General features: G+C 37.8%; 1 protein-coding gene across 1 annotated transcript; it reads left to right on the plus strand.

Moving 5' to 3' along the window:
• The first annotated feature begins 6,575 nt into the window (after nt 1-6,575).
• LOC104900374 (beta-galactosidase) lies at nt 6,576-13,564 on the plus strand. The gene is made up of 19 exons (XM_010687789.4): nt 6,576-7,181; nt 7,364-7,459; nt 7,545-7,657; nt 7,800-7,866; nt 7,980-8,072; nt 8,207-8,350; nt 8,863-8,951; nt 9,044-9,149; nt 9,236-9,323; nt 9,896-10,014; nt 10,123-10,287; nt 10,562-10,734; nt 10,832-10,941; nt 11,027-11,136; nt 11,263-11,373; nt 11,447-11,557; nt 11,651-11,856; nt 12,096-12,432; nt 12,938-13,564. The coding sequence occupies exons 1-19, from the start codon at nt 7,005-7,007 to the stop codon at nt 13,046-13,048; spliced, it is 2,526 nt and encodes an 841-aa protein (XP_010686091.2). The 5' UTR covers nt 6,576-7,004; the 3' UTR covers nt 13,049-13,564.
• The last annotated feature ends 826 nt before the right edge of the window (nt 13,565-14,390 follow it).

The raw sequence follows: 14,390 nt of genomic DNA on the forward strand, positions 1-14,390 counted from the left end.
AGGTTTCACGAGAAATGAACGAATGGGGTGTTTAGAGGCTTTTCGAGGCAACACAAATGGTGCCAAGCACCCGGGCAACGTTACAAGTCACGTCTGTCTTCCTAGGAAGGTTTGGGGAGAAAATATGACCAGGTCCGGAAAAGTTCAAAAATGTCCCAAAAACAACCAAAACTGAAGGTTATAATACACGCTTTCGGGCTTTCCCAGGGTCTGAGCTCCGAACGCCACGGGATTCCTCCTAGAGACATGGAAGGTCATTGAAAAGGAGTCATGTGGCTTGGAACGAATACGTGGATGCTTTTACGTTCATTTCGAGACAATTTGGGTTTCACAATGAACGAACCAAAGGGGGTGTTAGAGGCTTTTCGAGGCAATGCAAATTGTGCCAAGGATCCGCGCAATGTTACAAGTCATGTCGATACTCCTAGGATTGTTTCGGGAGAAAATATGACCATGCCAGGAGAAGTCCAAAAATGTCGCCAAAACAACCAAAATTGAAGGTTATAATACACGCTTTCGGATTTTCTCAGGGCCGGAGCTCCGAACGTCACCTTATGCCTTCTAGGGACATGGGAGGTCATTGGAAAGGAGTCATGTGGCTTGGAACGAATATATGAACGCGTTTACGTTCATTGTGAGGTAATTTTGGGTTATACAAGAAATGAGCAAATGGGGTTTTCACAGGCTTTTCGAGGCAACACAAATGGTGCCAAGAACCCGCGCAACGTTAAAAGTCATGTCGACTTTCCTAGGAATGTTTCGGGAGAAAATATGTCCAGGCCAGGAGAAGTCCAAAAATGTCCGAAAATAGCAAAAATATAAGGTTATAATACACGCTTTCGGAGTTTCCTAGGGCTCGAGCTACGGACCCCCCGGGATGCCTCCTTGGGACATGGGAGGTCATTGGAAAGGAGTCACGTGGCTCTGAACGAATATGTGGATGCATTTACGATCATTTTGAGGCAAATTTGGGTTTCACTAGAAGTGAATAAACGGGGTGCTCAATCAAAGGCTTTTCGAGGCAATGCAAATGGTGCCAAGCACCCGCACAACGTTACAAGTCACGTCTTCATTCCTAGGAATGTTTCGGGAGAAAATATGACTAGGCCTCGAGAAGTCCATAATTTCCCAAAAAGCAACCAAAAGTGAAAGTTATATAATACATGCTCTCGGGCTTTTCCAAGGCCCGAGCTCCGGACGCCACGGGATGCTTCTTAGGGACATGGGAGGTCATTGTGATGGATTCATGTGGCTTGGAACGAATATGAGGATGTTTTTACATTCATTTCGGGGTGATTTTGGGTTTCACGAGAAATGACCAAATGGGGTGTTAGAGGCTTTTTGAGGGAATGCAAATTACGCCAACCACCCGACCAATGTTACAAGTGATGTCGGCACTCCTAGGAAACTTTCGGGAGAAAAATATGACCGGGCCTGGAGAAGTCCAAAAACACCCCAAAAAAAGCCAAAATTAAGGTTGCACACATTCGAACTCTCCCGTGGCCCGAGATCCGGACAGCACGGCGTGCCTTCTAGGGAAATGGGAGGTCATTAGAAAGGATTCAAGTGGCTTGGATCGAATATATGGATGACTTTACGTTCATTTTGAGTCAATTTTGGGTTTCACGAGAAATGAACAAATGCGGTGTTCAGAGGCTTCTCGAGGCAACGCAAATGGGGCCAAGTACCTGCGCAACATTATGAGTCACGTTGGCTTTCCTAGGTGCGTTTCGGAGAGAATATGACCAGGCCTGGATAAGTCATAAATTGTCTCGAAAACCAACCAAAATTGAAGGTTATAATAACGCTTTCAGACTTTCCCGGGGCCTGAACTCCGAACGCCAAAGGATGCCTCCTAGAGACATGCATGGGAGGTCATTGGAAAGGAGTCATGTGGCTTAGAATGAATATGTGGTTGCCTTTATGTTCATTTCATGACAATATTGGGTTTTACAAGAAATGAACACATGGGGTGTTTAGAGGCTTTTCCAGGAAACAAAAATGGTGCCAAGCACCCGCGCGACGCTACAAGTCATGTCAGCTTTCCTAGGAACGTTTCGGGAGAAAATGTGACCAACCCCGTAGAAGTCGAAAAATGTCCCGAAAACAGCCAAAATTGAAGTTTATAATACACGCTTTCGGACTTTCCCGGGGTCTGAGCTACTGACGCCACAGGATGCCTCCTAGCGACTTGGGAGGTCATTGAAAGGAGTCATGTGGCTTGGAACGAATATGTGGTTGCCTTTACGTTCATTTCGAGACAATTTCGGGTTTGACGAGAAATGAATAAATGGGGTGTTCAGAGGCTTTTCGAATGATGTCAAGCACCTGCGCAACGTTATAAGTCACGTCGGCACTCCTAGGAATGTTTCGGGAGAAAAATATGACCAAGCCCGGAGAAATATAAAAATGTACCAAAAACAGCCAAAATTGAAGGTTATAATACACGCGTTCGGATTTTCTCGGGGTTCGAACTCCGAACGCCACGGGATGCCTCCTAGGTCCATGGAAGGTCATTGGAAAAGAGTCATGTTGCTTGGAGCAAATATATGGATGCATTTATGTTCATTTCGAGGCATTGTTAGGTTTCATGAGAAATGAACAACTGGGTCTTTAGAGGCTTTTCGAGGTAAATCAAATGGTGTCAAGCACCCACGCAACATTACAAGTCACGTCTTCATTCCTAGGAACGTTTTGGGAGAAAATATGACCAGGCCGGGAAAAGTCCAAAAATGTCCCAAAAACAGCCAACATTGAAAGTGTTATAATACACACGAGTTCAGACTTTCTCGGAATCCGAGCTCCGAACGCCACGGGGCCTCATAGGGCCATGGAAGGTCATTGGAAAGGAGTCATATTCCTTGGAACGAATATATGGATGCATTTACGTTCATTTTGAGGCAATTTTAGGTTTCACGAGAAATGAACAAATTGGGTGTTTAGAGACTTTTCGAGGCAACACAAATGGTGCCAAGCACCCAAGCAATGTTACAAGTCACGTATTCATTCCTAGGAACGTTTCGGGAAAAAATATGACCAGGCCCGAAAAGGTTAAAAAATGTCTCAAAATTGAAGGTGTTATAATGCACGCGTTCAAACTTTCTCGGGGTCCGAGCTCTTAATGCCACGAGATGCCTCCTAGGGGCATGGAAGGTCATTGGAAATTAGCGAATTAAGTTGAGGTTCAAGTGATTTCAGGTCATTTAAGTTAATAGAATCAACACCAACAAGTTATTGAGGGTGTCTAGTACATTATATCCAATTTTTTCACTAGATACCCTTGAGTTTCACGAGAATGTGTCGGGTGCCTTTGCAATTTCAACAATGCACAACGTGCATTCGAGGTTTTGAAAAATCATTAGAATACTCTTATTGACTAACGGTCGTCAACTTCGTTAGTCATTAAGGTCAAACCGACCTAATAAATGCTAATTAAATTGTAATTAACTCTAAACCTAGCTAATTAAAGAAAAATTAATTCTAATATTTATGGAGCTTGAAAATTTTAATTTTCTCTTTTCTTGTTTGACTTGCCTTTCACGCTTTCTTTTTTATCTTCAAAACGACATTTTTTTTTTGGAGAAATGAACACCACCTGTTGCCATTCATGGCACAAATTTTCAGATGCCAGTCCAAGGGAGTACCAATACATTAATTTTTGGACACATGGTTTGAGACGATCTTAAACGACATTTTTGACATTCAAAACACCTTCTACTGGAAAAATGGACGGCTCAAAGCGTCCTTATTAAGGGGCGCAAATTTCAAGAAGCCGATCGAAATGAGTACCAATACTCTAATAATAAGTACAAGTTTCGAGAAAATTTAAATGGTACTTTTAACCATCAAAAGGATTTTTACTGAAAAAATTGAACGTCACAAATCGTCCTTAAGGGCACAAATTTCAAGAAACCGATTGAAAGGAATATCAATAAGTTATTTTTTGGGTTATAAACGGACCCCTATTCATGTATCCTAGATTGATAAAAAGATATTCACTTCTGGTCCACTCTCTATTTCTACCTTCAAAACGACTTATCTGGAAAAATGAAAGCCAAACAAGCGTCTAAAAGGGGTGTGTTGGTGTGAGGATTTAATTAAGTAGTATTTATTATGATTTAAGTAGAATTAATTAGGATTCAATTAGTATTAACTAGTTTTGAAGCCCGTGCGTTGCACGGGTTGTTTTTTATATATATTTTTTGTAATTTTTTGTTAACATTATTGATTTTGTGTTACTGTAAAATGAGATTTTTCAACACGATTTTATTTACATACTTCATCTGTTAACTATCTATTTAGACCAATCAACTTTTAGTAAAAAAAAAGCAATTATAATTGTCAATATTACCTTTACTTTATGTTAATAAAATCATCATTAATTATTCATCAAATTGCCTCATAAAGTTGCGCTTATTTTAGTAAGGATTTACTTATCCCCTACACTTGTTAATTAAAGGAGTACCTCTATGCTAAACTACACTTTTTTTTATTTTCTTAAAAATCATGCCCAAACCCATTATTGTAGTAGAAAAAGAATTGATAAAATATTTGTCATTATACCCTTATTTTAAAATTATCTTTAATATCTTTAATTATCTATTAATAAAGTTTATAAAAAGTTGATATAAAGTTAGTATTGCAATGGTTGTTTCCATCTCTAAATAAGTGAAGGCATGTTGACCGGTATTGTCGACTAACATATTAGTATATCACTCTGATAAAAGTTTAAAAAGTAAAATAAAGTAGATATTGAGTGGCCACAAATGCAAAGAAGCTATCATTGAAAATGTTGGCTACTTTAGTAGATTTGCAGTAGTTCATTAGATGTTTTTTTTTGACAGGAAGCAGTTCATTTGATGTTATCGTATGGGTTTAGGCAAATTTCAAGAATCAAGTTTTTTTATTTTATTTAGTGATTTTATATGTGTATCATAGCCGTAGAGTGAATATACAGTATAGTAGTACTTATAATAGATTCCTAGTTATAATAGATCCCTAAAAGATAATATTTTTTGGTTTCTGTCATAGCCGTAGATGAATAAACTCTTATCTCTCAAACTCTAAATTTTATTATCTCTCCAACTCTAAATTTTATTATCTCTAAATTAATAAGATGATGTGGCAATCCTAGGTGGCGCGCTCTATGCTCCCGAAAAGTTCTTCTTTTATATATATATATATATATATATATATTGATTACCGGCTATATAGGTTAATTTCAATTATATATTTTTAAAAATATAATTGTTAACGAAAAACTTGACGACGAAGTCAAATAAAGTATTTTCCAAACCTCAGGAGCAATTGTGTGTTTTTGAAACTGTGAGAACATCAAAAGCATTTTTCATAAAACTTAAAGAATTTCAGAAAAAGAAAAGACTGTAAAATATGGGCTTTGCTAAACAACGCCCTAAAATTTCCTACAAACGCCCTAAATACGGTATTTTTATACCGTATATATACCTTTACATTTTTTTTCTCTCTCCTCCCCTTTGACTCACTTCCCTAACCTCACCTTCTCCAATTTCAAAATTCCCACCACACCACCACCATCACAACCGCCACCGTGTCCCGACACACCACCACCACCGTTCCAGAACTAAATTATCAAAACTTCCCAAAACAATATATGTAGCCTCATAATAACCAGTATCCTCGCAACAATTGCCCAAACAAGATAAAAATAAAGGCTAAAGCTAGATCGTAGAACGAAAGGGGCAACAAACGAAGAGAATGATTGAAATGTCTAGCCATAAGAAGACACTGCGTTTGCTTTTTATGACAATCATGTTGACAAGTATGGTTTTCACGAGTAAATCTCAGCCTCAATAAACAACCATTGCCAGGCCACCAACCATGGTACTCAGATGAAATTGTACTTCTTCATTTTAATTTTTTTTTTAAAATGGTGGAGCGCTTGCCAAGGACGCCTCCACCGGTGGAGGGGCGTCTTTGGTGGGCGCCCCACTTTTTTCTGAATTTTTTTTTAAAAAAAATAGGTAGGCGTCCATGGCAGGGTCCTCACCATGTGGTGGAGCGCCTGCTATGGACGCCTACCTTTTTTTTTTTTTAAAAAAAAATTCAGAAAAGGAATAAAACATAGGAGAAGAGGTTGTGGGGCTACGGCGATGGTTCTGTGTCGGTGGTGGTGTAGTGGTGTGGCGGCGGAGGTGCGGCGTCAGCGTTGGTGCGGCGGTGGAGGTGCGACAGCGGTAATGAGCTTTGTCAACTTGTTTGGGTTTTTTTCCTATTTTTTTTTAAAAAACATTATGAAAGGTGGTAGTGGTGGTGTTGGTGGTGGTGGAGGGGGCATGAAGGTGATGGTGGTGTGGAAGAAGAAGGAGAAGTGAGGAAAGAGGAGAAAATGAAAAATACAAAAATACGGTATTTTATACAAATACAGGGCGTTACCAGGAAATTCTAAGGCGTGATTTAGCAAATGAGTAAAATATTGGACGAAGCTCTGCATACAGCATAAGTAATCAAGTATGGCCCACAAACTGGGACCGAAGGCAAGAAGAGAAAAAGTTCCCATCTTCACATTTCCACAGTGTTTTAGAGTACACTTAAACCCTCGAGTATGTTTTAAAAAGCAGCTGCAAATGATCTTCAATTTATAATCCACTTCAAAATTTTCATTTCTAAATTCTAATTATCTGTGGAATCCAGCCTCTAGGCTCCGTTTTTTCAACGCAAACAGAATTTCTTAAAAAATCTCAAACAAACAATAAAAGGAAAAAGAGGAGAGAAAAACATTCACAGCTGTTTCATAGACCAATGTCTCACTCGTTTCACTCCACTTTCTCTCTCCAAACAAGTATAGAATAAAGTGCTGGATATAAAGACAAAGGAATAGGCAAAAGGCCATTGCTTTCTGTTTCTGCTTCTGCTTCTGCTTCTGCTGCCCAAAAAAAAGGAGAGAGAAGTAGAGTGTGTTTGCTTAGTTGCTCAAAGAGCAACTCTTTCTCTCAAAAAAATAAAAATATAAAAAAAAGAAAGAAATGTTGCTCAGACAACCCTCATTTTTTACATTGTTCTGTATTTTCTGGGTTTTTCTGCTCCCAAATTTATTACTTGTGAATGGAAGTGTAGGATATGATCACAAAGCCATCACCATCAATGGGCAAAGAAGGATTCTTATTTCTGGGTCTATTCATTATCCCAGGAGTACTCCTGAGGTCAGAAAAAATATATAATGCTGCTAATGTGGTTTTTTTGTGTTTGTCTAATCTTTGGTATAATTAGTTCATGTGCATTTTGATTCATCTATCCTAAAGGTTTTCAATTCTGGATATTTGATTTTTGCTGAAATTCTGAAATTGTGTGTGCGTGTGTGCGTGTGTGGTGTTGGTTCATGCAGATGTGGCCAGATCTTATTCAGAAGGCTAAAGAAGGTGGTTTGGATGTAATTCAAACCTATGTTTTCTGGAATGGGCATGAACCTCAACAAGGAAAAGTAATAATTTCTTTCACATTTACCTTTTTCTTAAGTTCCTTATTTTTGTGAAATTTTTTGGTAATTTTTTTTTGTGGGTGGATAGTACTACTTTGAAGAAAGGTATGACCTTGTGAAATTCATCAAGTTGGTTCAACAAGCTGGTCTTTATGCTCATTTGAGGATTGGACCTTATGTTTGTGCTGAGTGGAATTTTGGGTAATTTCTTGTTACCCTTTTTCCTCTTGTTTAACTGCTGGAAATTTGTTTTTTTTTTTCAAGAGTTGGAAAAATAAAATCCAAGAAAGATATTTTAGCCCCTTTGTAATTCTTCTATATTAATATGCTGTTCTTTTCAAAGGGGTTTTCCTGTTTGGCTGAAGTATGTTCCAGGCATCAGCTTCAGAACAGATAATGGGCCTTTCAAGGTTAGTATTCTTTTAACAGATAATCAGTCTTAAAAGTGGTTTTTTTTAAAGCTTATGCTGCCATTGTTGTAATTTATTGTTCGATCAATTTTAATTTGAACACTGTTGTCAAGGCTGCAATGCAAAGATTTACAGAGAAGATTGTTAACATGATGAAAGCTGAAAAATTATATGAGACTCAAGGTGGTCCAATTATTCTGTCCCAGGTATATATGTGTATACTATCCAAAATATATCACTCTCATTGTTTATTTCATTGAACTTAACTGGGATGTCTGAACTCGGAACTAATCGAATCAAACTCGAGCTTTATTGGCTGTTATCGACTGTTTTGTGCCAGATTGAAAATGAATATGGGCCAATGGAGTATGAACTTGGTGCTCCTGGTAAAACGTACACTCATTGGGCAGCCAACATGGCTTTGGGGTTAAGAACTGGAGTCCCATGGGTCATGTGCAAGCAGGATGATGCTCCAGACCCAGTTGTAAGAACTCTTGAAACTTATTTACTTTGCATTCTATTGCTTATCTAGAGTTCTGTATTCTTGTTATCTGTTCTGATACCTCCTAATTTGGTGCTACTTTAGTTGCTACTTCATAGTTATTATTTGAAAATGGTATTAGAGTTTATGTGGCATTGCACATGGGTTTAACTCAGTTCTTTCCTTATCTGTCATTGGCCTTGTTATTATTATAATCCTGTTTAGAGTATTATTTCAGTAAATTCATGACTCTTGTAAATTGAACCTTGCCTCCTAATGTTTAGTATTATGTCCGATCTGGGATATAGCAAAAGTGAGTAAAATACTCTGATTTCTTTTTTCTTGGTATTGAACGGATACTTTTTTTTTTTTCTATTAATCATTGTATAATGAAATCATTACGTCATGCTTATATTATATGCTTGGATTTACAACGATTTCTGGCGAGAGTATGTTGTTTGACTTTCTGAATATGATGCATAGTTTCATGGCTTGACTTGCATTGTTTGTTGCAGATTAACACTTGCAATGGTTTCTACTGTGATTATTTCTCCCCCAATAAGGCTTATAAACCAAAAATGTGGACAGAGGCCTGGACTGGATGGTGAGATATACAACACAAATCAAGAACTCAAGATGCTAATCAATAAGCAGTGACTTAGAGTTGACATGTATATATTTTTATTTCGGTTTTAGGTATACTGAATTTGGGGGTCCAGTTCCAACTAGACCAGCTGAAGACTTGGCATTCGGTATTGCTAGATTCATACAAAAAGGGGGATCTTATGTTAATTATTATATGGTGAGCTAATTATGTGTCACATATGCGAGCTGAAATTTTTATGTCTTTTGTTTTCTGCACTTACAATTTAACATATGTGTATCCAGTATCATGGTGGTACCAACTTTGACAGAACTGCTGGTGGTCCTTTCATTGCCACTAGCTACGACTATGATGCTCCTTTGGATGAATTTGGTACGTAGGTTAATGCTCTTACAGAATTTATTATGTTCAAGTTTCTCAACTAGGTCCGGAGGAATTGAAGAGTGTGCTCCCAGTAATTTTACTTTACCCATGTATATGAAGAGTAGTTTGTTTATTGTTGCCTCGAGTCAATCTAGCTCCAAAAATTTATAGGTCCCTTTTGCTAAATGAATATGTAGCAAATCAATCATGATGCTTCTCAGCCTAAGTGAAGTTCATTTCTGTCTAAAGTTCATTTCCATAATATAAATGGTCATGTTCACCAGAATCAGAGATCGATTGTAGATCACTTTAATCTTCAGAATTTTTGTGTACTAGTCTGTGCTAGAATCTGTATAAATACATATATATTACTATGTAGAATAGTCCCACGATTTTGCTAGTTTATGATACTTAACACACCTTGCTCAAATAGTAGTATTTCTTTGCTAACGCACTAGCTAGTAGACTGTCTTGTTAGATAATCATCATATATCGTCCTCAATACTTTGGGCTAAGATTTGATAGGATTGCAATCACTACTAATACTGTATATGATAGCATTTTGACTTGTCAATCTTTAGGACTATTAAAGCAACCAAAATGGGGTCACTTGAAGGATTTGCATAGAGCTCTCAAACTTTGCGAGCCAGCTTTAGTTTCCACTGATCCAACAGTTGTTCGGTTGGGAAGTAGTCAAGAGGTTAGCCTTCAAAGCACCTAAAGTTAACGCCTTCATAATAGACTTTTTCTTGGTGTGATACTCTGTGATGACTTCTTAATCTATTACTATTTGTTTGTTATCATGCAGGCTCATGTTTTTAAGTCAGAATCTGGAGCTTGTGCTGCATTCCTTGCCAATTATAATCCAAGTTCTTATGCCAAGGTAGCTTATGGGAATAATCACTACAATTTACCCCCCTGGTCAATTAGCATTCTTCCTGATTGCAAGAACACTGTCTACAACACTGCAAGGGTGAGAAAAGCTTCTGTCAATTTTTTTGTTTAAATAGTTAGGATTAAAGAATTATAACTTGGGAATGCAGACAGACCATTCAATTGAAAGAAGTGAGGGGAAGAAAAATCCTCCAAGTGTTGACATATGCAGAGTATTATTCACTTGTGTATCATAAAGTTAATTAATTATTAATGTAGTGATCATCCACATGTATTCCAGGTAGATTGTTTGGATCATTATCATTTCATATATACGGCATATTTAACTATTTTACAATATAATGTCGTGGCAGGTTGGTGCTCAGAGTGCACAAATGAAGTTCACCCCTGTTTATAATCACTTCTCTTGGCAATCATACAACGAAGAGACAGCTTCAACTGATGACAGTGCGTTTACAGTTTTGGGATTATTGGAACAAGTAAATACCACTAGAGATATGACTGACTACTTGTGGTACATGACTGAGTGAGTACTTTCGCACTCCATAATTTCTTTTATATTTGAATTTGTTACAATTTGTTAGTTGCAATTTCTCTTACCTATGAATGCTTCCCCTTGACAGTGTCAAGATTGATTCTAATGAGGGATTCTTGAAGGGAGGAAAGGAGCCAGTTCTTAATGTAATGTCAGCTGGCCATGCTTTGCATGTTTACATTAATGGTCAACTAGTCGGTAAGAAACTTTTTTCCACCTTCATATGACTTTAATATTCTTATTATATCATGGATAACACATTCTTTGTTTCCTATTGCACCAGGTACTGCGTATGGAAGTCTTGAAAATCCAAAGATATCATTTGGTGAAGGTGTGAATATGAGAGCTGGAATAAACAAGATCTCACTTCTGAGCATTGCTGTTGGGCTACCGGTGTGTGCTCTATTTCGTAGGCCCATTTCAAAGCTTACACATGCACATTGGGCAGGTCACAATTATGTTTACCTGGATGGTGCACTCCAGATTGCCAATTAATTATCAGTCTATTTTTGTGTTCAGAATGTAGGCCCTAACTTTGAGCGGTGGAATGCTGGGATTCTTGGTCCTATTTCGTTAAGTGGTCTGAATGAGGGGAGGAGAGACTTGACCTGGCAGAAATGGTCATACAAGGTTAACCCTCTTTTCGCATCAGGTTAACCCTTCTATTTTTAATAAATATTCTAATTCTTTGGTCTCCTATCAGATTGGAATGAAAGGAGAAACCTTGAGTCTTCATTCACTCAGTGGTGTCTCCAATGTTGAGTGGGTTGAGGGAAAATTTCTTGCACAGCGGCAACCACTTACATGGTATAAGGTAAGTATTCAAATTTTCAAACCTTTCACTTTCATGTAAACTTCTGTGATGATGATATTAATTTGAGCAATGGTGTCTTGTTCACGCTCCCAGACGACTTTCAATGCTCCTTCTGGTAATGAACCCCTCGCTTTAGATATGGGTGCCATGGGCAAGGGTCAAGTATGGATTAACGGACAGAACATTGGACGATATTGGCCTGCTTATACAGCAAAAGGTTCATGCAGCGACTGTAGCTATGCGGGGTATTTTTCTGAGAAGAAATGCTTAACTTACTGTGGAGATGCTTCCCAGAGATGGTGAGTATAACACTTAAAAATAGTCTCAGAATACTCTTAGGGTTCTCTTCAATCTTCACCTGAATTTTGCTGAACTTATCCAGATAAAACTTATCTAAACTTATTGAAGCTCATACTTATAAGAACTTATCTGAACTTATCTTTTCTTCCTAAAACTTAGTTATTTTCCAGGTGAAGAGAACTCCCCCTTAGTCATTGGTAATAATTCTATGCTAGACTGATGAATAAAATGATTCCAGGTATCATGTTCCTCGATCCTGGCTGAAGCCAAGAGGAAATTTGATGGTTGTATTTGAAGAAATGAGTGGAGCACCAAACTTTATTTCTTTAATGAAAAAAGAAATAAGCAGTATTTGTGCTGACATTAATGAGTGGCAACCAACCCTAGTGAACTGGCATTTGAAGTCTTCTGGGAGAATTGACAAACCATTGCGGCCAAAGGCCCACCTATGGTGTGCACCTGGCCAAAAGATTTCATCTATTAAGTTTGCCAGTTTTGGGACTCCTGAAGGATCTTGTGGAAACTACAAACAAGGAAACTGTCATGCCCACAACTCATATGATATATTCCAAAAGGTATATATGTACTAGTTTATAAGTGCTTACACTGCATTGACTACCTTCTCAAACCCGTGGAGTTTTTTTTGTTTTGTTTTTAATGTTCCTCTTATCAAACCCTCACATGGAGTTGAAAATTTTAACACATGAAAGTAAGATACTACTTTAAGAAAACCTATTGAAAATTAGTAAACTTCTTCAAATTCCAATTAGTAAACTTCTTCAAATTCCATTCATTTCAATCCATGAATACTTTGTGACAAACCTAAGAAAAAGTAGAAAACTACAATTTTTATCATAAATCCCGGTACCATGCACATGATACACCCAAAGCCATTTGCTCCTCCAAATGAGCAAAGTAAGCAGAATGAGGATAGCTCCAAATGAGAAAATAAGCAAGAAACAATCTTGGTGTATCATGTGTATGGTACACATGGTTTACCCGATGTATAGACATAGTGAATATACTGTAGGAAAACAGTGTTTTCTTTATCTGATAGAATTTCTCTTCTTTTTGTGGCAGGATTGTGTTGGTCAGCCAGGTTGTGCTATAACAGTTGAACCTAGGTTATTTGGTGGAGATCCGTGTCCAAATGTTATGAAAAAACTAGCAGTTGAGGCCATTTGCAGCTGAGGAGCCTCACTAGTCACCTATCATCGCCTTGATTGCATGAGCCGAAGGCTATCAATTTCTCCAAATCTTTCGATATAAAAGTTCTGATTCAGCAAATTTCTTTTTAACTATCAGTCCTCTATATCATCTCCGTTTTGGCTTTAGACTCGGTGAAGTTGTACAAACTTTACAACACACTTTAAGTCCAAAGCCTGTACATAAACTAGATGGCGTCTCCATTTTGTGCAAAAATTTGAGCACAAAGGTGCACAAGTTGAATCCACTCCGGTAAGTTGAGGGGAGGGGTTCTAGCACATTGAGATGATAAAGGAGTCCATGTGCTATCCTATATACATAATTTGTGTTTCCCCCAATATAGTTGAGGCAATTTCCGTTGCTTCTGTTTGTTGTACGAGTAGTACTGGCAAAAGTATTGAGTCATTATTATGCAGACTTGTGTATTGGATGTTCATCTCTCTTGAATATTGATGAAGAGGTAATGATATGGTAACTACGTACTCGTTGCTAATAGGCCCACTATAAGTTGCAGTAATTTGCTATTCATTTCTTTTGTTGCCACTATGAACATTATGCTAAACTGCCAAAAGAAAAAAACAATCTCACAAGTAGATAACTGGAAAAGAACGGGAATTGAACGTGTTAAGAATAAGCCCAAATTCTATGAAGGCCTGATATAGTGAAGCAGCGGCATAATAGACAAGGACATGAACCAGACAGGCTTTTTGTCTACGAAGGCGTGAGAACATGCTGCTTAGCTGAAGGAGTTTCTGTCTACCAATATTTTGCATTTTTTTTTTATCCATATAGGCCATGAAGGCAGTACAAAGAAGGGGAGGGGAATTCGAATCTATAACCTATCGTTCACAGCATTTCAATCTTAACATATCATTTAAAGTTTTGGAAAGAGCAACATTTTTATGTTTTTTTTTATTTAATCGGGAACATTCACTGAAAACTAACCTTAAACTAAAAGCTGCCCTTTTTGCTCATTTTGTGTTTTTGGTCATATCCGACCCAGCTTGTATGTGCAAAACCCATGAAATTCTAGCACTAGTGCGGTACCATTGACCAACTAGCTAGTTGCATCTCAGTATGTCACACATGGGGCTTAGCTTGTGTGCGCATAAGCCCATTAAAAAATTTTCTATAGACACTGAGGCGTGCACTATCAATCATGGTATAGCATTGACGATTGATATCATCTAAAATTGCATGTCAAGAAAAAAAGAAAAAAGATCTCATCCAATTGATATCTTTGGTGGGACATATCTGATTTGACACAAAAAAAAAATCTTACCTCATCAAGAGGCTCTTCTACAAGGATTGATCTCTAGTCCATTAT

The sequence above is a fragment of the Beta vulgaris genome, chromosome 7, assembly GCF_026745355.1.
Source record: "Beta vulgaris subsp. vulgaris cultivar EL10 chromosome 7, EL10.2, whole genome shotgun sequence".
In the NCBI taxonomy this organism is placed as follows: Eukaryota; Viridiplantae; Streptophyta; class Magnoliopsida; order Caryophyllales; family Amaranthaceae; genus Beta; species Beta vulgaris.

Coding starts and splice junctions, on each gene's coding strand:
- LOC104900374 (XM_010687789.4), top strand. CDS start 7,005: ATGTTGCTCAGACAACCCTCATTTTTTACATTGTTCTGTATTTTCTGG. Junction 10,288..10,561: donor CTGTCTACAACACTGCAAGG/GTGAGAAAAGCT, acceptor ATGTCGTGGCAG/GTTGGTGCTCAGAGTGCACA. Junction 11,137..11,262: donor GCATTGCTGTTGGGCTACCG/GTGTGTGCTCTA, acceptor TTTTGTGTTCAG/AATGTAGGCCCTAACTTTGA.